The 27,078-nt window shown below is 40.3% G+C and overlaps 1 protein-coding gene across 1 annotated transcript in view; it reads right to left on the bottom strand.

Annotated features, from left to right (window-relative positions):
• clstn2a (calsyntenin 2a) overlaps nt 1-24,749 on the bottom strand; it is a 376,557-nt gene extending 351,808 nt beyond the window's left edge. The window contains exon 1 of the mRNA XM_061919775.1: nt 24,574-24,749. Within this exon, the coding sequence (XP_061775759.1) occupies nt 24,574-24,739 (166 nt within the window). The 5' untranslated portion in view covers nt 24,740-24,749. The remainder of the gene's footprint in view (nt 1-24,573) is intronic.
• Between the last annotated feature and the right edge of the window lie 2,329 nt (nt 24,750-27,078).

The following is a 27,078-nucleotide window of genomic DNA, read 5'->3' as shown; positions in this document are numbered from 1 at the left end:
AGGCACCATTAATGCTGAAAGGTACATACAGGTTTTGGAACAACATATGCTGCCATCTAAGCGCCGACTTTTTCATGGACGCCCCTGCTTATTTCAGCCAGACAATGCCAAGCCATATTCAGCACGTGTTATAACAGCGTGGCTTTGTAAAAAAAAGAGTGCGGGTACTTTCCTGGCCCGCCTGCAGTCCAGACCTGTCTCCCATGGAAAATGTGTGGCGCATTATGAAGCGTAAAATACGACAGCGAGACAGTTGAACGACTGAAGCTCTACATAAAACAAGAATGGGAAATAAATCCACTTTCAAAGCTTCAACAATTAGTTTCCTCAGTTCCAAAGGTTTATTGAGTGTTGTTAAAAGAAAAGGTGATGTAACACAGTGGTGAACATGCCCTTTCCCAACTACTTTGGCACGTGTCGCAGCCGTGACATTCTAAGTTAATTATCATTTGCAAAAAAAAAATAAAGTTTATGAGTTTGAACATCAAATATCTTGTCTTTGTAGTGCATTCATTTGAATACGGGTTGAAAAGGATTTGCAAATCATTGTATTCTGTTTATATTTACATCTAACACAATTTTCCAACTCATAATCACAAGTGTCTCAAAGGGCTGCACAAGCCACGACGACGTTCATCTCATTCACACTTAGGCCGCCGCAAGGAATTATGGAAAATAGAGAGGACTCTCTCCCTTTGTTTCATCCGTGCCTTCATTTGGAGTTAATCAGCCCTGCGTGGCTTTGGTCCTGCCGACCCAGCTCATTTAGTGGAGTCCGGCCCGCCACACGGAGCAGTGCTGACCCTAAAACAACCCGGTGGAGACATTAGACCGGCTGCTGTCATTTGGCGTACGCAAACACACACGATCCTCTCTCCCGCGCACACACCGGAGCGGGTAATTTCGAACAAAAAAAACCATGCATCACTCTATTGTGACACCTAGCATTCCACTCCGTATGCCTCATCAGGCATATTTTAATTAGCATCTCTGAGTAATTAACATCCTAATTAGAGTGCATACCCACTCGCGCGGCAGCACAGCGACTTGACAGTCCTCCACACACTGATAAATAAATGCAAGAACAATAAACACACACACTTCTTGCATACAGAGGCATATAATTATTAAACACACATAAAAGTTCCTTGGATGAATATTAATTTAGATTGGTACACAGTAAAGGTCTGTTTCCATGGTAATTGTTTTTTTTTCCGGGAACTTTGTTAATAAAATGTTTAAGTGCCAAGACTATGAAAGCACCATTTACTAAGACACCAAGTCACGAAAAATACAATAATCCCATAGGGGTTGACGGAAGGATGGGCGGCGCTTGAGAGCTGCGGCCGGCCACCATGGCCCCCCACTCCCTCCCCTCTGTTGCTAGATATCTCGAGATGTACGTTGTAATATGTGTAGGTGCGTTGCTGTGGTTTTTTTCCTAGTCTAGATAGCATTTTTTTACTCATTCTTCCCCAGCGTTGACCTTTTTCCCCATCTTTTGCGGGCCGCCTTGTGGCGACCCATGAGCGTTCCTGTTCTGTAACTCTACATTGTTGTTTGTCTCATCTTGAACTTTGTGCTGAAAACAAAGTTTCGTTGTACTTAGGGTTAGGGTCAACCCCAACCCTAACTTTATTGTTGATGTTCTCTAGTAAGTCCTTTCAGCAAATATATGGCAATATCGCGAAATGATCAAGTATCACACATAGAATGGACCTGCTATCCGTGTTTGAATAGGAAAATCTCATTTTAGGGTCTTTAAGGACTAAATTGCAATTAAAGCTGCAAGCAGCGTTGGTCGGGCCCGCCTTTGGCTGCTGCCGCCGAGACTCAAGCCCTGGACCTACATAGAAGTTTTTTATTCATGTCTCTACGACATTCCTAACAGAAGTTATAAGCAGTTTTGTCTGTGTTTTTTCTTAGGGGGCGCTAGAGTTTACTTCTGATTTTTGGGGTTTGGTTTTTTATTAGATGGCAATTTTCGCCAGTCCCAATGTGTGTGTAAAATTTGGTGAGTTTTGAAGCATGTTAAGGGGGTGAAATTACAGATCGTTTTTTCTGGATAATGTTGATAAATGGCTTTCGCTTTACATAGTAGTGCTTTAACTTGCACTTTGAAGCATTTTAAGGGGGTCGAATTACAGTTCAAAGAGGCAAAAAAGACATTTTTTAGGAAAATTTGCGCAGGTTTTTTTTGATGCTGCGTAAAATCCAAACCGGAGCAGTAATCAAAACTCTTTTGAAAACTTTTAATTAAAAGGGTTCAAACTCTCTTCTGTGCGAGTTTGAAGCCGAAACGACAAACGGGCTCAGAGGAGATAACGTTTGAAAAAAGGTGACGGGTGTTTACAAAACTTTTATTTTGAAGGGGTAATTTTCAACTTCCTGTTGATTTTTGCTGAAGGATGTCAATTATTAAAATGTAGGTCTAAGTGAGACCTACATATAAGTTTTTGTTTCATGTCTTTCTGACATTCCTACGGAAAGTTACAAGCAGTTTTGTCTTAGTTTTCTTCTTAGGAGCAGTTTTTTCTGTGTTTTATTCAAAAATTGCGCTAGAACGCATTTTTGAGTTTTGGGGTGGGTTTTTTTCACGAGAGCGTAAATGTTGCCAGTCCTGATGTGTGTGCCAAGTTTGGTGAGTTTTGAAGCATTTTAAGGGGGTCAAATTAGGGTGTGAAGGAGCGGAATAATAATAAAGAATAAATAATAATAATAAAACATTAGTTTTATTTTTTGCCCATGGCCAAGTTTGGTGAGTTTTGAAGCATTTTAAGGGGGTCAAATTATAGCTCAAAAAGGCAAAAATTGCTTTATTGCAAAAATGTTGCTTTGAAGGGGCTTTTGCCAACTTCCTGTTGATTTTAGGTATAGAAGTTTCTAATGGGGAATCTAGGTCTAAGTCAGACCTACATAGTAGTTTTTGTTTCATGTCTCTACGACATTCCTAACGGAAGTTACAAGCGGTCTATTTTTTCTGTGATTTTAGGGGGCGCTAGCGCGCAATTTTCATTTTTGGGGTTTGGTTGCTTAATAAGTTGGGAAGGTTTGCCGGACTGACGTTTGTGTCAAATTTGGTGAGTTTTGAAGCATGTTAAGGGGGTCAAATTAGGGTACGAAGGAGCGGAATAATAATAAAGAATAAAGAATAATAATAAAACGTTAGTTTTATTTTTTGCCCATGGCCAAGTTTGGTGAGTTTTGAAGCATTTTAAGGGGGTGAAATTATAGCTCAAAGAGGCAAAAATTGCATTTTTTGCAAAAATTTTGCTTTGAAGGGGTTTTTGCCAACTTCCTGTTTATTTTAGGTATAGAAGTTTCTAATGGGGAATCTAGGTCTAAGTCAGACCTACATAGAGGTTTTTCTTTCATGTCTCTACGACATTCCTAACGGAAGTTACAAGCAGTCTGTTTTTTCTGTGTTTTTAGGGGGCGCTAGCGCGCAATTTTCATTTTTGGGGTGTGGTTGCTTAATAAGTTGGGAAGGTTTGCCAGACCAACGTTTGTGTCAAATTTGGTGAGTTTTGAAGCATGTTAAGGCGGTCAAATTAGGGTGCGAAGGAGCGGAATAATAACAAAGAATAAAGAATAATAATAAAAGGTTGGTTTTATTTTTTGCCCATGGCCAAGTTTGGTGAGTTTTAAAGCATTTTAAGGGGGTCAAATTATAGCTCAAAGAGGCAAAAATTGCATTTTTTGCAAAAATGTTGCTTTGAAGGGGTTTTTGCCAACTTCCTGTTGATTTTAGGTATAGAAGTTTCTAATGGGGAATCTAGGTCTAAGTCAGACCTACATAGAGGTTTTTGTTTCATGTCTCTACGACATACCTAGCGGAAGTTACAAGCAGTTTTGTCTGTGTTTTCTTCTTAGGAGCAGTTTGTCTGTGTTGTATTCCTAGGGGGCGCTAGAGAGCAATTTTGAGTTTTGGGGTTTGGTTTTTTATTAGTTCGCAATTTTTGTCAGTCCTGAAGTGTGCGCCAAGTTTGGTGAGTTTTGAAGCATTTTAAGGGGGTCAAATTATAGCTCAAAGAGACAAAAATTGAATTTTTTTGCAAAAATTTTGCTTTGAAGGGGTTTTTGCCAACTTCCTGTTGATTTTTGCTATAGAAGGTTCGAATTGGAAATGTAGGTCTAAGTCAGACCTACATAGATGTTTTTCTTTCATGTCTCTATGACATTCCAACGGAAGTTACAAGCAGTCTGTTTTTTTGTGTCTTTTTAGGGGGCGCTAGCGCGCATTTTTCATTTTTGGGGTTTGGTTGCTTAATAAGTAGGGGAAGGTTTGCCGGACTGACGTTTGTGTCAAATTTGGTGAGTTTTGAAGCATGTTGCTCCCAGTGCCACCCACACTGGTTTAAATGTAACTTAGATATTGGGTTTCACTATGTAAAGCGCTTTGAGTCACTAGAGAAAAGCGCTATATAAATATAATTCACTTCACTTAAGGGGGTCAAATTAGGGTACGAAGGAGCGGAATAATAAAGAATAAAGAATAATAATAAAATGTTACAGTTTCAATAGTAAATGAACAAGTAGATACATTTTTACAGTTCGTCCCTCATAATGTTGACAAAATAATAGGTGTATAAATGACAAAATATGTTACTGCAGACTAATTAGGATTCCTTGTTTGTTTACTTACTACTAAAAAACAAGTTGTGTAGTATGTTCACTATTCTATTTAAGGACTAAATTACAATTATAAATATATGTTTAATAGATTTTTTTGATCACACTCCTCAGCCTTCCCGGTAAGGTCTATTCAGGTGTACTGGAGAGGAGGCTACGCCGGATAGTCCAACTTCGGATTCAGGAGGAACAGCGTGGTTTTCGTCCTGGTCGTGGAACTGTGGACCAGCTCTATACTCTCGGCAGGGTTCTTGAGGGTGCATGGGAGTTTGCCCAACCTGTCTACATGTGCTTTGTGGACTTGGAGAAGGCATTCGACCGTGTCCCTCGGGAAGTCCTGTGGGGAGTGCTCAGAGAGTATGGGGTATCGGACTGTCTGATTGTGGCGGTCCGCTCCCTGTATGATCAGTGTCAGAGCTTGGTTCGCATTGCCGGCAGTAAGTCGAACACATTTCCAGTGAGGGTTGGACTCCGCCAAGGCTGTCCTTTGTCACCGATTCTGTTCATAACTTTTATGGACAGAATTTCTAGGCGCAGTCAAGGCGTTGAGGAGTTCCGGTTTGGTAACCGCAGGATTAGGTCTCTGCTTTTTGCAGACGATGTAGTCCTGATGGCTTCATATGACCGGGATCTTCAGCTCTCGCTGGATCGGTTCGCAGCAGAGTGTGAAGCGACCGGAATGAGAATCAGCACCTCCAAGTCCGAGTCCATGGTTCTCGCCCGGAAAAGGGTGGAGTGCCATCTCCGGGTTGGGGAGGAGACCCTGCCCCAAGTGGAGGAGTTCAAGTACCTAGGAGTCTTGTTCACGAGTGAGGGAAGAGTGGATCGTGAGATAGACAGGCGGATCGGTGCGGCGTCTTCAGTAATGCGGACGTTGTACCGATCCTTTGTGGTGAAGAAGGAGCTGAGCCGGAAGGCAAAGCTCTCAATTTACCGGTCGATCTACGTTCCCATCCTCACCTATGGTCATGAGCTTTGGGTCATGACCGAAAGGATAAGATCACGGGTACAAGCGGCCCAAATGAGTTTCCTCCGCCGTGTGGCGGGTCTCTCCCTTAGAGATAGGGTGAGAAGCTCTGCCATCCGGGAGGAACTCAAAGTAAAGCCGGTGCTCCTTCACATCGAGAGGAGCCAGATGAGGTGGTTCGGGCATCTGGTCAGGATGCCACCCGAACGCCTCCCTAGGGAGGTGTTTAGGGCACGTCCAACCGGTAGGAGGCCACGGGGAAGACCCAGGACACGTTGGGAAGACTATGTCTCCCGGCTGGCCTGGGAACGCCTCGGGATCCCCCGGGAAGAGCTAGACGAAGTGGCTGGGGAAAGGGAAGTCTGGGTTTCCCTGCTTAGGTTGTTGCCCCCGTGACCCGACCTCGGATAAGCGGAAGATGATGGATGGATGGATGTTATAATAAAGTCAATAATGACATTTTTTGTGGTGCCCTTTATTTATGGAAAAGTACCAAAAAGTATCAAGATACATTTTATTGGTACCGGGACAACGCTGATGGAGAGAAGGACGGACGGGGAGGAAAAGAAAGAGGGGGAAGACCCCGGGGAGGCGAGCGACTGTGAAGACGGGGAGCAGCTGTCTAACGAGCTCAGAGGAGGATCACCTGAGTTATGTTTCCACGTCCTAAGGATTTATGCTGCGGCGGGGACAAAGCAGCTCGACGGTTGTGTTGAAAAGAGCGCCATAAATCTGATCTGGTTTCAATTGCCTTCCTTCTTTTTTTTTTTTGTCCACAGCAAATCCTCTCTTTTTAGTCCCCCACTCGTCTCCTTTCGCGCATGTAGAGGTGTCCTTTGTCTCCGGTAAACATCATTCTGCTGAGCCGGGACTCGTACACAGAATGCCGGCGGAACAAAGTGGCCTTGACGTGATCCCCTTCAAAGAGATTTTCTTCTTTTTTTTTTTTCAACACCGTACCTTTGGAAAACTATTATTAATTCATTTGAAAGCCGGTGCGGTTATTTTCCTAACATGCTGAATCTTGTGGCCTTCACAGCGGCTGACGCGTCTGTGAGACTGTGTTTACGGTTTGGTTGGGCGGCCTCTGCGGAAAAACGAGCTCTGGAGCACTTTGCAAGTTGTCCCTGAGGCTGTCGGCCGTGTTGAGATCGTTTATAAACAAAGAAAATAACGATCGTTATCGCTCCAGGGACCCAATTAACACGCTATCCCTGCCTTGCATTGGCACAGCGGGGAGCGCTGTGTCAACAACACCCGGAACCAGTGAAGTTGGCACGATGTGTAATTCAATCAATCATCGATCGATGTTTATTTATATAGCCCTGAATCACAAGTGTCTCAAAGGGCTGCACGAGCCACAACAACATGCTCGGCAAAATGAAAGTAATACTGAAACAGAATGCTGGACAACAGCAAAAACTTAGCCCCACCTTCCCCCCGGGAGACCGGATGCAATGGACGTCAAGTGGGTCTAAAATAATAGTGTTAAAATTCCAGTCCATAGTGGATCTAACATAATAGTGAGAGTCCAGTCCATAGTGGATCTAACATAATAGTGAGAGTCCAGTCCATAGTGGATCTAACATAAGAGTGTGTGAGTCCAGTCCATAGTGGATCTATCATAATAGTGAGAGAGTCCAGTTCATAGTGGATCTAACATAATAGTGTGAGAGTCCAGTCCATAGTGGATCTAACATAATAGTGAGAGTCCAATCCATAGTGGATCTAACATAATAGTGTGAGGCGTCCAGTTCATAGTGGATTTAACATAATAGTGTGAGAGTCCAGTCCATAGTGGATCTGACATAATAGTGTGAGAGTCCAGTCCATAGTGGATCTAACGTTATAGTGAGAGTCCAGTCCATAGTGGATCTAAGATAGTAGTGAAAGTAGAGTCCGTAATGGATCTAACATAATAGTGAGAGTCCAGTCCATAGTGGATATAACATAATAGTGTGAGAGTCCAGTCCATAGTGGATCTAACATAATAGTGAGAGTCCAGTCCATAGTGGACCTAACATAGTAGTGAAAGTCGAGTCCATAATGGATCTAACATAATAGTGAGAGTCCAGTCCATAGTGGATCTAACATAATAGTGAGAGTCCAGTCCATAGTGGATCTAACATGGTAGTGAAAGTCGAGTCCATAATGGATCTAACATAATAGCGAGAGTCCAGTCCATAGTGGATCTAACATAATAGTGAGAGTCCAGTCCATAGTGGATCTAACATTATAGTGAGAGTCCAGTCCATAGTGGATCTAACATATATCAGTGAAAGTTGAGTCCATAAGGATCTAAAATAATAGTGTGAGAGTCCAGTCCATAGTGGATCTAACATAATAGTGAGAGAGTCCAGTCCATAGTGGATCTACCATAGTAGTGAAAGTCGAGTCCATAATGGATCTAACATAATAGTGTGAGTCCAGTTCATAGTGGATCTAACATAATAGTGTGTGAGTCCAGTCCATAGTGGATCTAACATAATAGTGTGAGAGTCCAGTCCATAGTGGATCCAACAAAATAGTGAGAGTCCAGTCCATAGTGGATCTAACATAGTAGTGAAAGTCGAGTCCATAATGGATCTAACATAATAGTGAGAGTCCAGTCCATAGTGGATTTAACATAATAGTGAGAGTCCAGTCCATAGTGGATTTAACATAATAGTGAGAGTCCAGTCCATAGTGGATCTAACATAATAGTGAGAGTCCAGTCCATAGTGGATCTAACATTATAGCGAGAGTCCAGTCCATAGTGGATCTAACATAGTAGTGAAAGTTGAGTCCATAATGGATCTAAAATAATAGTGTGAGCCTCCAGTCCATAGTGGATCTAACATGGTAATGAAAGTCGAGTCCATAATGGATCCAACATAATAGCGAGAGTCCAGTCCATAGTAGATCTAACATAATAGTGTGAGAGTCCAGTCCATAGTGGATCTAACATAATAGTGATAGTACAGCGAGTCCATAGTGGATCTAACATAATAGTGAGAGTCCAGTCCATAGTGGATCTAACATAATAGTGTGAGAGTCCAGTCCATAGTGGATCCAACATAATAGATCCACTATGTGAGAGTCCAGTCCATAGTGGATCTAACATAATAGTGACAGTACAGCGAGTCCATAGTGGATCTAACATAATAGTGAAAGTCCAGTCCATAGTGGATCTAACATAATAGTGAGACTCCAGTCCAGAGTGGATCTAACATAATAGTGTGAGAGTCCAGTCCATAGTGGATCTAACATAATAGTGTGAGAGTACGGTCCATAGTGGATCCAACATAATAGTGAGAGTCCAGTCCATAGTGGATCTGACAAAATAGTGAGAGTCCAGTCCATAGTGGATCTAACATAATAGTGTGAGAGTCCAGTCCATGGTGGATCTAACATAATAGTGTGAGAGTCCAGTCCATAGTTGATCTAACATAATAGTCAGAGTCCAGTCCATAGTGGATCTAAAATAATAGTGTGAGAGTCCAGTCTATAGTGGATCTAACATAATAGTGAGAGTCCAGTCCATAGTGGATCTAACATAATAGTGTGAGAGTCCAGTCCATAGTTGATCTAACATAATAGTGTGAGAGTCCAGTCCATAGTGGATCTAACATAATAGTGTGAGAGTCCAGTCCATAGTGGATCTAACATAATAGTGTGAGAGTCCAGTCCATAGTGGATCTAACATAATAGTGAGAGTCCAGTCCATAGTGGATCTAACATAAGAGTGTGAGAGTCCAGTCCATAGTGGATCTAACATTATAGTGAGAGTCCAGTCCATAGTGGATCTAACATAGTAGTGAAAGTCGAGTTCATAATGGATCTAACATAATAGTGAGAGTCCAGTCCATATTGGATCTAACATAATAGTGTGAGTCCAGTTCATAGTGGATCTAACATAATAGTGTGAGTCCAGTTCATAGTGGATCTAACATAATAGTGTGAGAGTCCAGTCCATAGTGGATCTAACATAATAGTGTGAGAGTCCAGTCCATAGTGGATCTAACATAATAGTGAGAGTCCAGTTCATAGTGGATCTAACATAATAGTGTGAGAGTCCAGTCCATAGTGGATCTAACATAATAGTGTGAGAGTCCAGTCCATAGTGGATCTAACATAATAGTGAGAGTCCAGTCCATAGTGGATCTAACATAAGAGTGTGAGAGTCCAGTCCATAGTGGATCTAACATTATAGTGAGAGTCCAGTCCATAGTGGATCTAACATAGTAGTGAAAGTCGAGTTCATAATGGATCTAACATAATAGTGAGAGTCCAGTCCATATTGGATCCAACATAATAGTGTGAGTCCAGTTCATAGTGGATCTAACATAATAGTGTGAGAGTCCAGTCCATAGTGGATCTAACATAATAGTGTGAGAGTCCAGTCCATAGTGGATCTAACATAATAGTGAGAGTCCAGTCCATAGTGGATCTAAAATAATAGTGTGAGAGTCCAGTCTATAGTGGATCTAACATAATAGTGTGAGAGTCCAGTCCATAGTGGATCTAACATAATAGTGTGAGAGTCCAGTCCATAGTGGATCTAACATTATAGTGAGAGTCCAGTCCATAGTGGATCTAACATAGTAGTGAAAGTCGAGTTCATAATGGATCTAACATAATAGTGAGAGTCCAGTCCATAGTGGATCCAACATAATAGTGTGAGAGTCCAGTCCATAGTGGATCTAACATAATAGTGAGAGTCCAGTTCATAGTGGATCTAACATAATAGTGTGAGAGTCCAGTCCATAGTGGATCTAACATAATAGTGTGAGAGTCCAGACCATAGTGGATCTAACATAATAGTGTGAGAGTCCAGTCCATAGTCCAGTCCAGTAATTATAATCCGCCAATAATGTGCTGTTGTTGAGTGTCTGTACTTTCTGGAGTTCGGCAGAGTAACCATGTAACACTCTTCCATACCAGTAGTTAGCAGCCGGTAGCTATTTGCTTTGTAAATGTCAGAAACAGCGGGTGGCAGGGTGCAGGTAAAAAAAGGTATCTAATGCTTAAACCAAGAATACACAAAAGGTAAGTGCCCCTAAGAAAAGGCATTGAAGCTCAGGTAAGGCTATGCAGAACCAAACAAAAACTGAACTGGCTACAAATAGAACAATAACAGAATGCTGGAGGACAGCAAAGACTTACTGTGGAGCAAAGACGGCGTCCATAATCTACATCCGAACGTGACATGACAATCGACAACGTCCACACAAAGAAGGATAGCAACAACGTGAATAACTTTGCTTGCCAACACAAAGCAGACATGAAAGAAGACATGAAAATGCTGCAGGAAAACGCCAAAATAAGAGCGCAAGACAAGAACTAAAGCACTACACACCAAAAAAAAACACCAACAAACTCAAAATAAGGCCTGACGACCTGGTGCAGTTTAATTTTTTTTACCGTTTTCTGGAAAAGAATGTGCCTTGCCTGAAAAAAGGTTGAAAACCCTGATTTAAACTAAAAGCAATTTTGCAGATGTCGGGTTTTAAGGGTATATTAGACCAGTGTTTTTCAACCACTGTGCCGCGGCACACTAGATACAGTCTGGTGTGCCGTGGGCATACAAAAACAACTAATAGAATTAAATAAAATGTCAATACAATAAAAACAAATCAATATAATAGAATAAAACAATAAAAGACACAGGAGACCACAGGACTCACGCCGATTTAAAAGCCAAGGAATAAAAGTGGGTTTTATGACGACACTTAAAAGGTTCAACAGGGGGGGGGCATTATGACATGAGGGGCCAACACTATAATTTACCCTCATTTTTAAATGATGTAACTCTGGCAGTTTTTAAAGCAATTTATTTTTAAATTTGGCGATATTCTGTGAAAACGAAATGTTTTTTTTGTATTAATCAATCCAATAAATTAATACACAATACTACCATAATAAAACAATTCCAATTCAGAATAGCAATCAACAGGACACACAAACATGACACAAAGCAATCCAAAAGTAGTCAAAGAAAAATGAATAATATCAACAACGTTATTAATATTAATAAGAATTTCAACATAGCAGTGATTAGAAATCCCTCGTTTCCATTATTATCACAGCCATTTATAAAAAATGATATAAAAACGTTTAAAAAATAAATAGTGTCACAGTGGCTTACACGTGCATCGCATCTCATAAGCTTGACAACACACTGTGTCCAATGTTTACACAAATATAAAATAAGTCGGTAACACTTTAGTATGGGGAACATATTCACCATTAATTGGTTGCTTATTAACATGCAAATTAGTAACATATTGGCTCTTAATTAGTCATTAAGTACGTATTAATGCCTTATTCTGCATGGCTTTAGAATAACCCTAACCCTCTAACGAACCCGAACCCAAACCAAATAACTCTGAATTAAGTCTTTTTTACTTACAATATGTTCCCCTAGGGTCCAAATAACTCTCAATTAAGTATTAGTTAATTACAATATGTTCCCCTGGTGTCCAAATAACTCTAGATTAAATATGTGTTACTTAGAATATGTTCCCCTACTGTCCACATAACTCTAAATTAAGTATTTGTTCCTTAAAATATGTTCCCCTAGTGTCCAAATAACTCTGAATTAAGTCTTTGGTACTTACAATGTTCCCCTAGTGTCCAAATAACTCTAAATTAAGTATTTGTTCCTTAAAATATGTTCCATAGTGTTCAAATAACTCTAAATAAAGTCTTTGGTACTTAGAATATGTTCCCCTAGTGTCCAAATAACTCTAAATTAAGTCTTTGGTACTTAGAATATGTTCCCCTAGTGTCCAAATAACCCTAATTTAAGTATGTGTTACTTAGAATATGTTCCCCTAGCATCCAAATAACTCTAAATTAAGTATGTGTTACTTAGAATATGTTCCCCTAGTGTCCAAATAACTCTAAATTAAGTATTTGTTCCTTAAAATGTTCCCCTAGTGTCCAAATAAATCTAAATTAAGTCTTTGGTACTTAGAATATGTTCCCCTAGTGTCCAAATAACCCTAAATTAAGTCTTTGTTACATACAATATGTTCCCCTAGTGTCTAAATAAATCTAAATTAAGTCCTTGTTACTTAAAATATGTTCCCCTAGTGTCCAAATAACTCTAAATTAAGTCCTTGTTACTTAGAATATGTTCCCCTTGTGTCCAAATAACTCTAAATTAAGTATTTGTTCCTTAAAATATGTTCCCCTAGTGTCCAAATAACTCTAAATTAAGTCTTTGGTACTTAAAATATGTTCCCATAGTGTCCAAATAACTCTAAATTAAGTCTTTGGTGCTTAGAATATGTTCCCCTAGTGTCCAAATAACTCAAAATTAAGTCTTTGGTACTTAGAATATGTTCCCCTAGTGTCCAAATAACTCTAAATTAAGTCTTTGGTACTTAAAATATGTTCCCATAGTGTCCAAATAACTCTAAATTAAGTCTTTGGTACTTAGAATATGTTCCCCTGGTGTCCAAATAACTCAAAATTAAGTCTTTGGTACTTACAATGTTCCCCTTAGTGTCCAAATAACTCTAAATTAAGTATGTGTTACTTAGAATATGTTCCCCTAGTGTCCAAATAACTCTAAATTAAGTCTTTGGAACGTAGAATATGTTCCCCTAGTGTCCAAATAACTCTAAATTAAGTCTTTGTTACTTAGAATATGTTCCCCTAGTGTCTAAATAACTCTAAATTAAGTCTTTGGTACTTACAATGTTCCCCCTAGTGTCCAAATAACTCTAAATTAAGTATGTGTTACTTAGAATATGTTCCCCTAGTGTCCACATAACTCTAAATTAAGTATTTGTTCCTTAAAATATGTTCCCCTAGTGTCCAAATAACTCTAAATTAAGTATTTGTTACTCAGAATAGTTCCCTTGGTGTCCAAATAACTCTAAATTAAGTCTTTGGTACTTTGAATATGTTCCCCTAGTGTCCAAATAACTTTTAAATTAAGTATTTGTTACTTAGAATATGTTCCCCTAGTGTCCAAATAACTCTAAATTAAGTCTTTGGAACGTAGAATATGTTCCCCTACTGTCCAAATAACTCTAAATTAAGTGTTTGGAACATAGAATATGTTCCCCTAGTGTCCAAATAACTCTAAATTAAGTCTTTGTTACTTAGAATATGTTCCCCTAGTGTCTAAATAACTCTAAATTAAGTCTTTGGTACTTACAATGTTCCCCCTAGTGTCCAAATAACTCTAAATTAAGTATGTGTTACTTAGAATATGTTCCCCTAGTGTCCACATAACTCTAAATTAAGTATTTGTTCCTTAAAATATGTTCCCCTAGTGTCCAAATAAGTCTAAATTAAGTATTTGTTACTTAGAATAGTTCCCTTAGTGTCCAAATAACTCTAAATTAAGTATTTGGTACTTAGAATATGTTCCCCTAGTGTCCAAATAACTTTTAAATTAAGTATTTGTTACTTAGAATATGTTCCCCTAGTGTCCAAATAACTCTAAATTAAGTCTTTGGAACTTACAATGTTCCCCTTAGTGTCCAAATAACTCTAAATTAAGTATGTGTTACCTAGAATATGTTCCCCTAGTGTCCACCTAACTCTAAATTAAGTATTTATTCCTTAAATATGTTCCCCTAGTGTCCAAATAAGTCTAAATTAAGTATTTGTTACTTAGAATAGTTCCCTTAGTGTCCAAATAACTCTAAATTAAGTCTTTGGTACTTAGAATATGTTCCCCTAGTGTCCAAATAACCCTAATTTAAGTATGCGTTACTTACAATATGTTCCCCTAGTGTCCAAATAACCCTAATTTAAGTATATATTACTTACAATATGTTCCCCTAGTGTCCAAATAACTCTAAATTAAGTATGTGTTACTTAGAATATGTTCCCCTAGTGTCCAAATAACTCTAAATTAAGTCTTTGGAACGTAGAATATGTTCCCCTAGTGTCCAAATAACTCTGAATTAAGTCTTTGTTACTTAGAATATGTTCCCCTAGTGTCTAAATAACTCTAAATTAAGTCTTTGGTACTTACAATGTTCCCCCTAGTGTCCAAATAACTCTAAATTAAGTATGTGTTACTTAGAATACGTTCCCCTAGTGTCCAAATAACTCTAAATTAAGTATTTGTTCCTTAAAATATGTTCCTCTAGTGTCCAAATAACTCTAAATTAAGTCTTTGTTACTTAAAATATGTTCTCCTTGTGTCCAAATAACCCTAAATTAAGTCTTTGGTACTTACAATGTGTTCCCCTAGTGTCCAAATAACTTTTAAATTAAGTATTTGTTACTTAGAATATGTTCCCCTAGTGTCCAAATAACTCTAAATTAAGCCTTTGGTACTTAGAATATGTTCCCCTGGTGTCCAAATAACTCAAAATTAAGTCTTTGGTACTTACAATATGTTCCCTTAGTGTCCAAATAACTGTAAATTAAGTCTTTGCTACTTAAAATATGTTCCCCTAGTTTCCAAATAACTCTAAATTAAGTCTTTGGTACTTAGAATATGTTCCCCTAGTGTCCAAATAACTCTAAATTAAGTCTTTGTTACTTAAAATATATTTCCTTAGTGTCCAAATAACTCTAAATTAAGTCTTTGGTACTTAGAATATGTTCCCCTAGTGTCCAAATAACTCTAAATTAAGTCTTTGTTACTTACAATATGTTCCCCTGGTGTCCAAATAACTCTATATTAAGTATTAGTTACTTACAATATGTTCCCCTAGTGTCCACATAACTCTAAATTAAGTATTAGTTACTGTACTTAGAATATGTTCCCTTAGTGTCCAAAAAACTCTAAATTAAGTATTTTTTGCATAGAATATGTTCCCCTAAAGTACAAATAACTCTAAATTAAGTTGTGTTACTTAAAATATGTTCCCCTGGTGTCCAAATAACTGTAATATAAGTTGTGTTACTTATAATGTTCCCCTAGGGTCCAAATAACTCTAAATTAAATATCTGTTACTTAGAGTATGTTCCCCATACTAAAGTGTTACCAATAATTCATATTTTAGGTTTATTTAATAGTTAAAACTAATTCAAATAATGGTCTGTCTATCTGTGTTGGCCCTGCGATGAAGTGGCGACTTGTCCAGGGTGTACGCCGCCTCCCGCCCGATTGTAGCTGAGATAGGCACTAGCGCCCCCCGCGACCCCAAAGGGAATAAGCGGTAGAAAATGGATGGATGGATCCCATATTCCAATACATGACTCATTATTATCTAAATCAGAGTTTTTCAACCTCTGTGCCGCGGCACACTAGTGTGTCAGGAGATGTTGTCTGGTGTGCCGTGGGAAATTATGCAACTTCACCTAAATGGTCCCAAAAATATTTTTTTGCAAACCAATAATTATCTGTGTTGGTCCTGCGATAAGGTCGCGACTTGTCCAGGGTGTACGCCGCCTTCCGCCCGAAAGGGACAAGCAGTAGAAAATGGATGGATAATTATAATCTGCAAATAATGCGCCGTTGCTTAGTGTCTGTGCTGCGTAAAACTCCATGTCAGCAGGTGGTGAATTGCTTTGCAAAAGTCGGAATGTGTCGGGTGGGACGAGGATGGTTTGTGGCGATCCCAAAATGCAGACCGCAGCAGGAGGCAGTGTGCAGGTAAAAAAAAGGTATGTAATGCTTAAACCAAAAATTAACAAAAAGGGAAAGGAAAAGGCAATGGCTATGCAAAACGAAAGTAATACAGAACTGGCTACAAAGTAAACAAAAACAGAATGCTGGACGACAGCAAAAACTTACGGCGTCCACAAAATACATCCATACATGCGCCACACTGTGAAGCCACACCAAACAAGAATGACAAACACATTTCGGGTAAACATCAGCACCGTAACACAACATAAACACAACAGAACAAATACCCAGAAGCCATTGCAGCACTAACTCTTCCAGGACGCTACAATTATACCCACGGTACCACCAAACCCCGCCCCCTGCAACTCCGCCGACCTCACACCCCCCCCTGGGGAGACCAGATGCAATGGACGTCGAGTGGGTCTAAAATAATATTATTTAAGTCCAGTCCATAGTGGATCTAACATAATAGTGTGAGAGTCCATTCCATAGTGGATCTAACATAATAGTGAAAGTCCAGTCCATAGTGGATCCAACATAATAGTGTGAGAGTCCAGTCCATAGTGGATCTAACATAATAGTGAAAGTCCAGTCCATAGTGGATCTAACATAATAGTGTGAGAGTCCAGTCCATAGTGGATCTAACATAATAGTGAGAGTCCAGTCCATAGTGGATCTAACATAATAGTGTGAGAGTCCAGTCCATAGTGGATCCAACATAATAGTAAAAGTCCAGTCCATAGTGGATCTAACATAATAGTGTGAGAGTCCAGTCCATAGTGGATCTAACATAATAGTGTGTGAGAGTCCAGTCCATAGTGGATCTAACATAATAGTGTGAGAGTCCAGTCCACAGTGGATCTAACATAATAGTGTGAGAGTCCAGTCCATAGTGGATCTAACATAATAGTGTGAGAGTCCAGTCCATAGTGGATCTAACATAATAGTGAGAGTCCAGTCCATAGTGGATCTAACATAATAGTGAGAGTCCAGTCCATAGTGGATCTAACATAATAGTGTGAGAGTCCAGTCCATAGTGGATCTAACATAATAGTGAGAGTCCAGTCCATTGTGGATCTAACATAATAGTGAGAGTCCAGTCCACAGTGGATCTAACATAATAGTGTGAGAGTCCAGTCCATAGTGGATCTAACATAATAGTGTGAGAGTCCGGTCCATAGTAGATCTAACATAATAGTGAGAGTCCAGTCCATAATGGATCTAACATAATAGTGAGAGAGTCCAGTGCATGGTGGATCTAACATAATAGTGAGAGTCCAGTCCATAGTGGATCTAACATAATAGTGAGAGTCCAGTCCATAGTGGATCCAACAATAGTGAGAGTCCAGTCCACAGTGGATCTAACATAATAGTGTGAGAGTCCAGTCCATAGTGGATCTAACGTAATAGTGTGAGAGTCCAGTCCATAGTGGATCTAACATAATAGTGAGAGTCCAGTCCACTGTGGATCTAACATAATAGTGTGAGAGTCCAGTCCACAGTGGATCTAACATAATAGTGTGAGAGTCCAGTCCACAGTGGATCTAACATAATAGTGTGAGAGTCCAGTCCATAGTGGATCTAACATAATAGTGTGAGAGTCCAGTCCATAGTAGATCTAACATAATAGTGAGAGTCCAGTCCATAATGGATCTAACATAATAGTGAGAGAGTCCAGTGCATGGTGGATCTAACATAATAGTGAGAGTCCAGTCCATAGTGGATCTAACATAATAGTGAGAGTCCAGTCCATAGTGGATCTAACAATAGTGAGAGTCCAGTCCACAGTGGATCTAACATAATAGTGTGAGAGTCCAGTCCATAGTGGATCTAACGTAATAGTGTGAGAGTCCAGTCCATAGTGGATCTAACATAATAGTGAGAGTCCAGTCCACTGTGGATCTAACATAATAGTGTGAGAGTCCAGTCCACAGTGGATCTAACATAATAGTGTGAGAGTCCAGTCCATAGTGGATCTAACATAATAGTGAAAGTCCAGTCCATAGTGGATCTAACATAATAGTGAAAGTCCAGTCCATAGTGGATCTAACATAATAGTGTGAGAGTCCAGTCCATAGTGGATCTAAAATAATAGTGAGAGTCCAGTCCATAGTGGATCTAACATAATAGTGTGAGAGTCCAGTCCATAGCGGATCTAACATAATAGTGAGAGTCCAGTCCATAGTGGATCTAACATAATAGTGTGAGAGTCCAGTCCATAGTGGATCTAACATAATAGTAAAAGTCCAGTCCATAGTGGATCCAACATAATAGTGTGGGAGAGTCCAGTCCATAGTGGATCTAACATAATAGTGAGTCCAGTCCATAGTGGATCTAACATAATAGTGTGAGAGTCCAGTCCATAGTGGATCTAACATAATAGTAAAACCCCAGTCCATAGTGGATCTAACATAATAGTGTAGGAGAGTCCAGTCCATAGTGAATTTAACATAATAGTGTGAGTCCAGTTTATAGTGGATCTAACATAATAGTGAGAGTCCAGTCCATAGTGGATCTAACATAATAGTGAGTCCAGTCCATTGTGGATCTAACATAATAGTGAAAGTCCAGTCCATAGTGGATCTAACATAATAGTGTAAGAGTCCAGTCCATAGTGGATCTAACATAATAGTGTAAGAGTCCAGTCCATAGTGGATCTAACATAATAGTGTGAGAGTCCAGTCCATAGTGGATCTAACATAATAGTGTGAGAGTCCAGTCCATAGTGGATCTAACATAATAGTAAAAGTCCAGTCCATAGTGGATCTAACATAATAGTAAAAGTCCAGTCCATAGTGGATCCAACATAATAGTGTGGTAGAGTCCAGTCCATAGTGAATTTAACATAATAGTGTGAGTCCAGTTTATAGTGGATCTAACATAATAGTGAGAGTCCAGTCCATAGTGGATCTAACATAATAGTGAGTCCAGTCCATTGTGGATCTAACATAATAGTGAAAGTCCAGTCCATAGTGGATCTAACATAATAGTGTAAGAGTCCAGTCCATAGTGGATCTAACATAATAGTGTAAGAGTCCAGTCCATAGTGGATCTAACATAATAGTGATAGTCCAGTCCATAGTGGATCTAACATAATAGTGAGAGTCCAGTCCATAGTGGATCTAACATAATAGTGAAAGTCCAGTCCATAGTGGATCTAACATAATAGTGTGGGAGAATCCAGTCCATAGTGAATTTAACATAATAGTGTGAGAGTCCAGTTTATAGTGGATCTAACATAATAGTGTGAGAGTCCAGTCCATATTGGATCTAACATAATAGTGTGAGAGTCCAGTCCATAGTGGATTTAACATAATAGTGAGAGTCCAGTCCATAGTGGATCCAACATAATAGTGAGAGTCCAGTCCACAGTGGATCTAACATAATAGTGAAAGTCCAGTCCATAGTGGATCCAACATAATAGTGTAAGAGTCCAGTCCATAGTGGATCTAACATAATAGAGAGAGTCCAGTCCATAGAGAATCTAACATAATAGTGAATAGTCCAGTCCATAGTGGATCTAACATAATAGTGTGGGAAAATCCAGTCCATAGTGAATTTAACATAATAGTGTGAGAGTCCAGTTTATAGTGGATCTAACATAATAGTGAGAGTCCAGTCCATAGTGGATCTAACACAATAGTGAGAGTCCAGTCCATAGTGGATCTAACATAATAGTGAGAGTCCAGTCCATAGTGGATCCAACACAATAGTGAGAGTCCAGTCCATAGTGGATCTAACACAATAGTGAGAGTCCAGTCCATAGTGGATCTAACATAATAGTGAGAGTCCAGTGCAGTAATTATAATCCGCAAATAATGTGCTGTTGTTGAGTGTCTGTACTATCTAGAGCTCGGCAGAGTACCCATGTAATACTCTTCCATACCAGTAGATGTCAGAGAGCGCGGGTAGCAGGGTGCAGGTAAAAAAAGTATCTAATGCTTAAACCAAATATATACAAAAGGTAGGTGCCCCTAAGGAAAGGCAGTGAAGCTCAGGTAAGGCTATGCAGAACCAAGAATGCTGGACGACAGCAAAGACAGCGTCCTCAATCTACATCCGAACGTGACATGACAATCGACAATGTCCCTACAAAGAAGGGTAAAAACAACTGAAATATGCTTGAATCCTGGTCCAGGAAGACATGAAACTGCTACAGGAAAATACCAAAATAGAAGTAAAACACTACACACAGGAAAACAGCCAAAAAGTCCAAATAAGTCAGGGTGTGATGTGACAGGTGGTGACAGTACACCTACTTTGAGACAAGAGCTATAGTCATGCATGCTCGCTTAAGCTTTAACGTCAAATCCAACAATTGCGACAACAACTTTTTACTGTCTGAGTTTCAATTTTTTAACGTTTTCAATGAAAAAAAATGTGCCTTGTTTCAAAATACGTTGAAAAACACTGATTTAGACAATTGCCTTTCGTAATAGACCGTTGTTATTTGCTTTTATGGTTATATATGTTTCAAAGTGGGTCATTAAAGGCCTACTGAAAGCCACTACTAGCGACCACACAGTCTGATAGTTTATATATCAATGATGAAATATTAACATTGCAACTAATGCCAATACGGCCGCTTTAGTTTACTAAATTGCAATTTTAAATTTCCCGCGGAGTTTCTTGTTGAAAACTTTGTGACGTCTCGGACTGTCAGGAAGCCATTTGCGGCTAAAATTCGTCTCTTTTCAGTATTTCAGTATTCTGGACATCTGTGTAGCTGAATCTTTTGCAGTTTGTTCAATTAATAATGAAGGAGTCAAAGTAGAAAGATGGAGTTGGGAAGCTTTAGCCTTTAGCCACACAAACACACGGTGATTCCTTGTTTAAAATTCCTGCAGGTGAAACTTTACTAAGGATCAGAGCGGTCAAGCCAACATGGATCCCGACCACTTGTCAATCGGCAGTTTTCGGTGAGAAAATTGTGGTAAAAAGTTGCCTCTTACCGGAGATCAGCTGAGCTTATAATAATAATAATAATCAATCAATGTTTACTTATATAGCCCTAAATCACCAGTGTCTCAAAGGGCTGCACAAACCACTACGACATCCTCGGTAGGCCCACATAAGGGCAAGGAAAACTCACACTCAGTGGGACGTCGGTGACAATGATGACTATGAGAACCTTGGAGAGGAGGAAAACAATGGATGTCGAGCGGGTCTAACATGATACTGTGAAAGTTCAATCCATAATGGATCTAACACAGTCGCGAGAGTCCAGTCCAAAGCGGATCCAACACAGCCGCGAGAGTCCCGTTCACAGCGGAGCCAGCAGGAAACCATCCCAAGCGGAGGCGGATCAGCAGCGCAGAGATGTCCCCAGCCGATACACAGGCAAGCAGTACATGGCCACCGGATCGGACCGGACCGGACCCCCTCCACAAGGGAGAGTGGGACATAGAAGAAAAAGAAAAGAAACGGCAGATCAACTGGTCTAAAAAGGGAGTCTATTTAAAGGCTAGAGTATACAAATGAGTTTTAAGGTGAGACTTAAATGCTTCTACTGAGGTGGCATCTCGAACTGTTACCGGGAGGGCATTCCAGAGTACTGGAGCCCGAACGGAAAACGCTCTATAGCCCGCAGACTTTTTTTGGGCTCTAGGAATCACTAATAAGCCGGAGTCTTTTGAACCCAAATTTCTTGCCGGGACATATGGTACAATACAATCGGCAAGATAGGCTGGAGCTAGACCGTGTAGTATTTTATACGTAAGTAGTAAAACCTTAAAGTCACATCTTAAGTGCACAGGAAGCCAGTGCAGGTGAGCCAGTACAGGCGTAATGTGATCAAACTTTCTTGTTCTTGTCAAAAGTCTAGCAGCCGCATTTTGTACCAACTGTAATCTTTTAATGCTAGACATGGGGAGACCCGAAAATAATACGTTACAGTAGTCGAGGCGAGACGTAACAAACGCATGGATAATGATCTCAGCGTCTCTAGTGGACAGAATGGAGCAAATTTTAGCGATATTACGGAGATGAAAGAAGGCCGTTTTAGTAACGCTTTTAATGTGTGACTCAAAGGAGAGAGTTGGGTCAAAGATAATACCCAGATTTTTTAATAATAATGGATTAGATATATGTAGCGCTTTTCTATTGTTAGATACTCAAAGCGCTCACAGAGAAGTGGAAACCCATCATTCATTCACACCTGGTGGTGGTAAGCTACATCTGTAGCCACAGCTGCCCTGGGGTAGACTGACGGAAGCGTGGCTGCCAGTTTGCGCCTACGGCCCCTCCGACCACCACCAGTCATTCATTCATCATTCATTCACCAGTGTGAGCGGCACCGGGGGCGAGGGTGAAGTGTCCTGCCCAAGGACACAAGGGCAGCGATTTGGATGTCAATAGGTGGGAAGCGAACCTGCAACCCTCAGGTTGCGCCGTCCATGCAGCTGCCGTCGACTTCCCTCAGAGACTGGCGTCAACTGTAGTCAGTTGGAAGCGTGTCTTAATGAAATTAAACAATGGATGTCCGCTAATTTTTTGCAACTTAACGCCCAAAAAAACGGAAATGCTGATTATCGGTCCTGCTAGACACCGACCTCTATTTAATAATACAACTTTAACATTTGACAACCAAATAATAAAACAAGGTGACTCGGTAAAAAATCTGGGTATTATCTTCGACCCAACTCTCTCCTTTGAGGCACACATTAAAAGAGTTACTAAAACGGCCTTCTTTCATCTCCGTAATATCGCTAAAATTCGCTCCATTTTGTCCACTAAAGACGCCGAGATCATTATCCATGCGTTTGTTACGTCTCGCCTCGACTACTGTAACGTATTATTTTCGGGTCTCCCTATGTCTAGCATTAAAAGATTACAGTTGGTACAAAATGCGGCTGCTAGACTTTTGACAAGAACAAGAAAGTTTGATCACATTACGCCTGTACTGGCTCACCTGCACTGGCTTCCTGTGCACTTAAGGTGTGACTTTAAGGTTTTACTACTTACGTATAAAATACTACACGGTCTAGCTCCATCCTACCTTGCCGATTGTATTGTACCATATGTCCCGGCAAGAAATCTGCGTTCAAAAGACTCTGGCTTATTAGTGATTCCTAGAGCCCAAAAAAAGTCTGCGGGCTATAGAGCGTTTTCCGTTCGGGCTCCAGTACTCTGGAATGCCCTCCCGGTAACAGTTCGAGATGTTACCTCAGTATTTAAGTCTCACCTTAAAACTCATCTGTATACTCTAGCCTTTAAATAGACCTCCTTTTTAGACCAGTTGATCTGCCGCTTCTTTTCTTTTTTCTCCTATGTCCCCCCCTCCCTTGTGGAGGGGGTCCGGTCCGATGACCATGGATGAAGTATTGGCTGTCCAGAGTCGAGACCCAGGATGGACCGCTCGCCTGTGTATCGGTTGGGGACATCTCTACGCTGCTGATCCGCCTCCGCTTGAGATGGTTTCCTGTGGACGGGACTCTCGCTGCTGTCTTGGATCCGCTTGAACTGAACTCTCGCGGCTGTGTTGGAGCCACTATGGATTGAACTTTCACAGTATCATGTTAGACCCGCTCGACATCCATTGCTTTCGGTCCCCTGGGGGTGGGGGGGGGTTGGCCACATCTGAGGTCCTCTCCAAGGTTTCTCATAGTCAGCATTGTCACTGGCGTCCCACTGGATGTGAATTCTCCCTGCCCACTGGGTGTGAGTTTTCCTAGCCCTTTTGTGGGTTCTTCCGAGGATGTCGTAGTCGTAATGATTTGTGCAGTCCTTTGAGACATTTGTGATTTGGGGCTATATAAATAAACATTGATTGATTGAAAACACCCGTGGCCACACCCCTCCAACTATCAGGTACTATTTAATCCTACTGAAACACTAGCAACACAATAGAAAGATAAGGGATTTCCCAGAATTATCCGAGTAAATGTGTCTTAAAAACATCTAAATCCGTCCCAATGCAATCGCCTTTTTTTTTCTAGTCCTTCGCTATCAATATCATCATCCACACATCGTTCATCCTCGCTCAAATTAATGGGGAAATTGTCGTTTTCTCGGTCTGAATATAAACAATGTGAGGACGTGAGGAGCCCTCACGCTTGTGACGTCATCGTCTGCTACTTCCGGTACAGGCAAGGCTTTTTTACTAGCGACCAAAAGTTGCGAACTTTATCGCCGATGTTCTCTACCAAATCCTTTCAGCAAAAACATGGCAATATCGCAAGTATGACACATAGAATGGACCTCATTTCAGTAGGTCTTTAAGATGTGTCACGTGTCTTTTTGCAGCAGAGATGTCGCTTTACTGCAAACACTAATTAAACACCTGTCTCAATGACGGTGACGTTCACGCGGGAAACAAGTAGAAAAGACTTTCTCAGAGAGAAGACAAACACGCCAGAAATACTTCAATATTAAATAAACTCGGTACATTTGCACAACTTTGGAAAGGGTAAAAAAAAAACATTTTCTTTTTCCGGGTTCCTACCTTTTCCACCCAGAGCACAGCGGGGGCCCCAGAGCAGCCAGAAGAGCACAAAAGAGACGGCGACTCGGGCCATGGTTGTCGGCTCGTGCGGCGGATTCCTCCACGTCCTCCACTCCTGACTGACACGCAGCGTGGATGCTCTCCACTCGCCCGGCTCCCGCTTCATGCTGGGAGGGAGAGGGAGAGAGAGAGGGTACGACTGCTTGAGAGTCATTTCCTGTTAGGCTCTTTCAAAATAAGTGTTTTTAAATAGGAATTCCGTTTGTTTGTTTTTTCTTATAAAACACCAACCTTGCGAGTATTCCACGGTGATATCTCAGTGCTTCTTGATCGCGTGTTTCATCTAAAATAAGTTATTTACCAATAAGTCTATCAATGTGGAAACTAGGAGTGGGCGATATCGCAAATTTGGGTATCGATACCGATCAATACCGGAAGTGTCGTCATCTGATCCACAGTGGCGTGTTTTAAGTCTCGTCTTAAGACCCACTTTTATTCTTTGGCTTTTAACACTACGTGAGTTGTGTGGTCCTCTGTGTTTTTTATACACTTTGATTTCTGTTTTACTGTTTTAATTGATTTTACCCTTTAAAATAGTTTTTAATCATATTTGTTTTTATATTGGTTTTATATTTATTTCCATCCATCCATCCATTTTCTACCGCTTACTCCCTTTCGGGGTCACGGGGGGCGCTGGTGCCTATCTCAGCTACAATCGGGCGGAAGGCGGGGTACACCCTGGACAAGTCGCCACCTCATCGCAGGGCCAACACAGATAGACAGACAACATTCACACACTAGGGCCAATTTAGTGTTGCCAATCAACCTATCCCCAGGTGCATGTCTTTGGAAGTGGGAGGAAGCCGGAGTACCCGGAGGGAACCCACGCATTCACGGGGAGAACATGCAAACTCCACACAGAAAGATCCCGAGCCTGGATTTGAACCCAGGACTGCAGGAAGTTTGTATTGTGAGGCAGACGCACAAACCCCTCTGCCACCGTGAAGCCCTGATCCACAGTGGCGTGTTTTAAGTCTCGTCTTAAGACCCACTTTTATTCTTTGGCTTTTAACACTACGTGAATTGTGTGGTCCTCTGTGTTTTTTATACACTTTGATTTTCTATTTTACTGTTTTAATTGATTTTACTCTTTAACATAGTTTTTAATCATATTTGTTTTTATATTGGTTTTATATTTATTTATTTTTTGTTTTTATTCAGTCATTGGTGGAGCATAATATATATATTTTTATTTTATTTTTATTTTTTTTTTACAATTGTGTTAAACATGGCTGTGCAGCACTTTGGAAGTGAAGTGAAGTGAATTATATTTATATAGCGCTTTTCTCTAGTGACTCAAAGCGCTTTACATAGTGAAACCCAATATCTAAGTTACATTTAAACCAGTGTGGGTGGCACTGGGAGCAGGTGGGTAAAGTGTCTTGCCCAAGGACACAACGGCAGTGACTAGGGTGGCGGAAGCGGGGATCGAACCTGCAACCCTCAAGTTGCTGGCACGGCCGCTCTACCAACCGAGCTATACCGCCCCAAATGTGTACTTTTGCTTTTATTCATTGATTATGATAATAATACAACACAGGACAACGATTGAAGTCAAAAAATAAAAAAATATTTATTACAAAAGTAATATCAATGGCAATAAAGTAATGCAAATAAGGTGCAAACAACTACTGAACCTGGCTTGTCGCCTCAAAACACACAAACACTTAAGGTAAACAACAAAACTCTAGTTATTAAACAGTTGTAAAAATGAACACAAAACAAAAGAACTGAGAAATTCTAATAAAAAAGCAATAATATCAATTACAATAAAGTGAAAAATGCAAATAAGGTGAAAATAAATACTGAACTTGGCTAGTTGCCTCACGACACACAAGAACTGAAGTAAAAAAAGAAAACACTAGTTATTAAACAGTTGTAAACATGAACACAAAACAAAAGAACTGAGAAATTCTTATCGTTATTTTAGTGCAATAAAATACTTTACAGTTTACAACCAAGACATTAAGTCGTACTGGAAACGCACGTGTGTGTGTGTGTGTGTGTGTGTGGGAGCCAATTATACTGATGTGTGTGCGCCAACGCACCAAGCGTCATGTTAATTGTATTTATTTGATTTTATTTTGGGTTGAAGATGAATTTTTAAAGTGTTTTTAAATCTCGTTCGCGACCCATCACTAGGGAGGAAGGTGGAGTGGTGAGGAGCGCTCACATTTTTTTTTTAAATAGGAGTGATTCGCTTAATTTGGTGAAGTATCGATACCATCACGCTAGTATCGATACCGATACTCACCAAGTATCGATACTATCGATACTTGGTATCGATACGCCCAGCCCTAGTGGAAACAACTACCGTAATTCCTTGAATTGCCGCCGGGGCGCTAATTAATTTAAAACCTCTTCTCACTCCTGCGCTTACCAAAGGCATGCGGTAAAAGTAAGCATGCGCTAATTATTTTAAAACCTCTTCTCACTCCGGAACTA

The sequence above is a fragment of the Nerophis ophidion genome, linkage group LG14 (assembly GCF_033978795.1).
Source record: "Nerophis ophidion isolate RoL-2023_Sa linkage group LG14, RoL_Noph_v1.0, whole genome shotgun sequence".
NCBI lineage: Eukaryota > Metazoa > Chordata > Actinopteri > Syngnathiformes > Syngnathidae > Nerophis > Nerophis ophidion.
The sequence above is the reverse complement of the archived record's forward strand: the minus strand, read 5'-3'. Positions and strand labels throughout refer to the sequence as shown.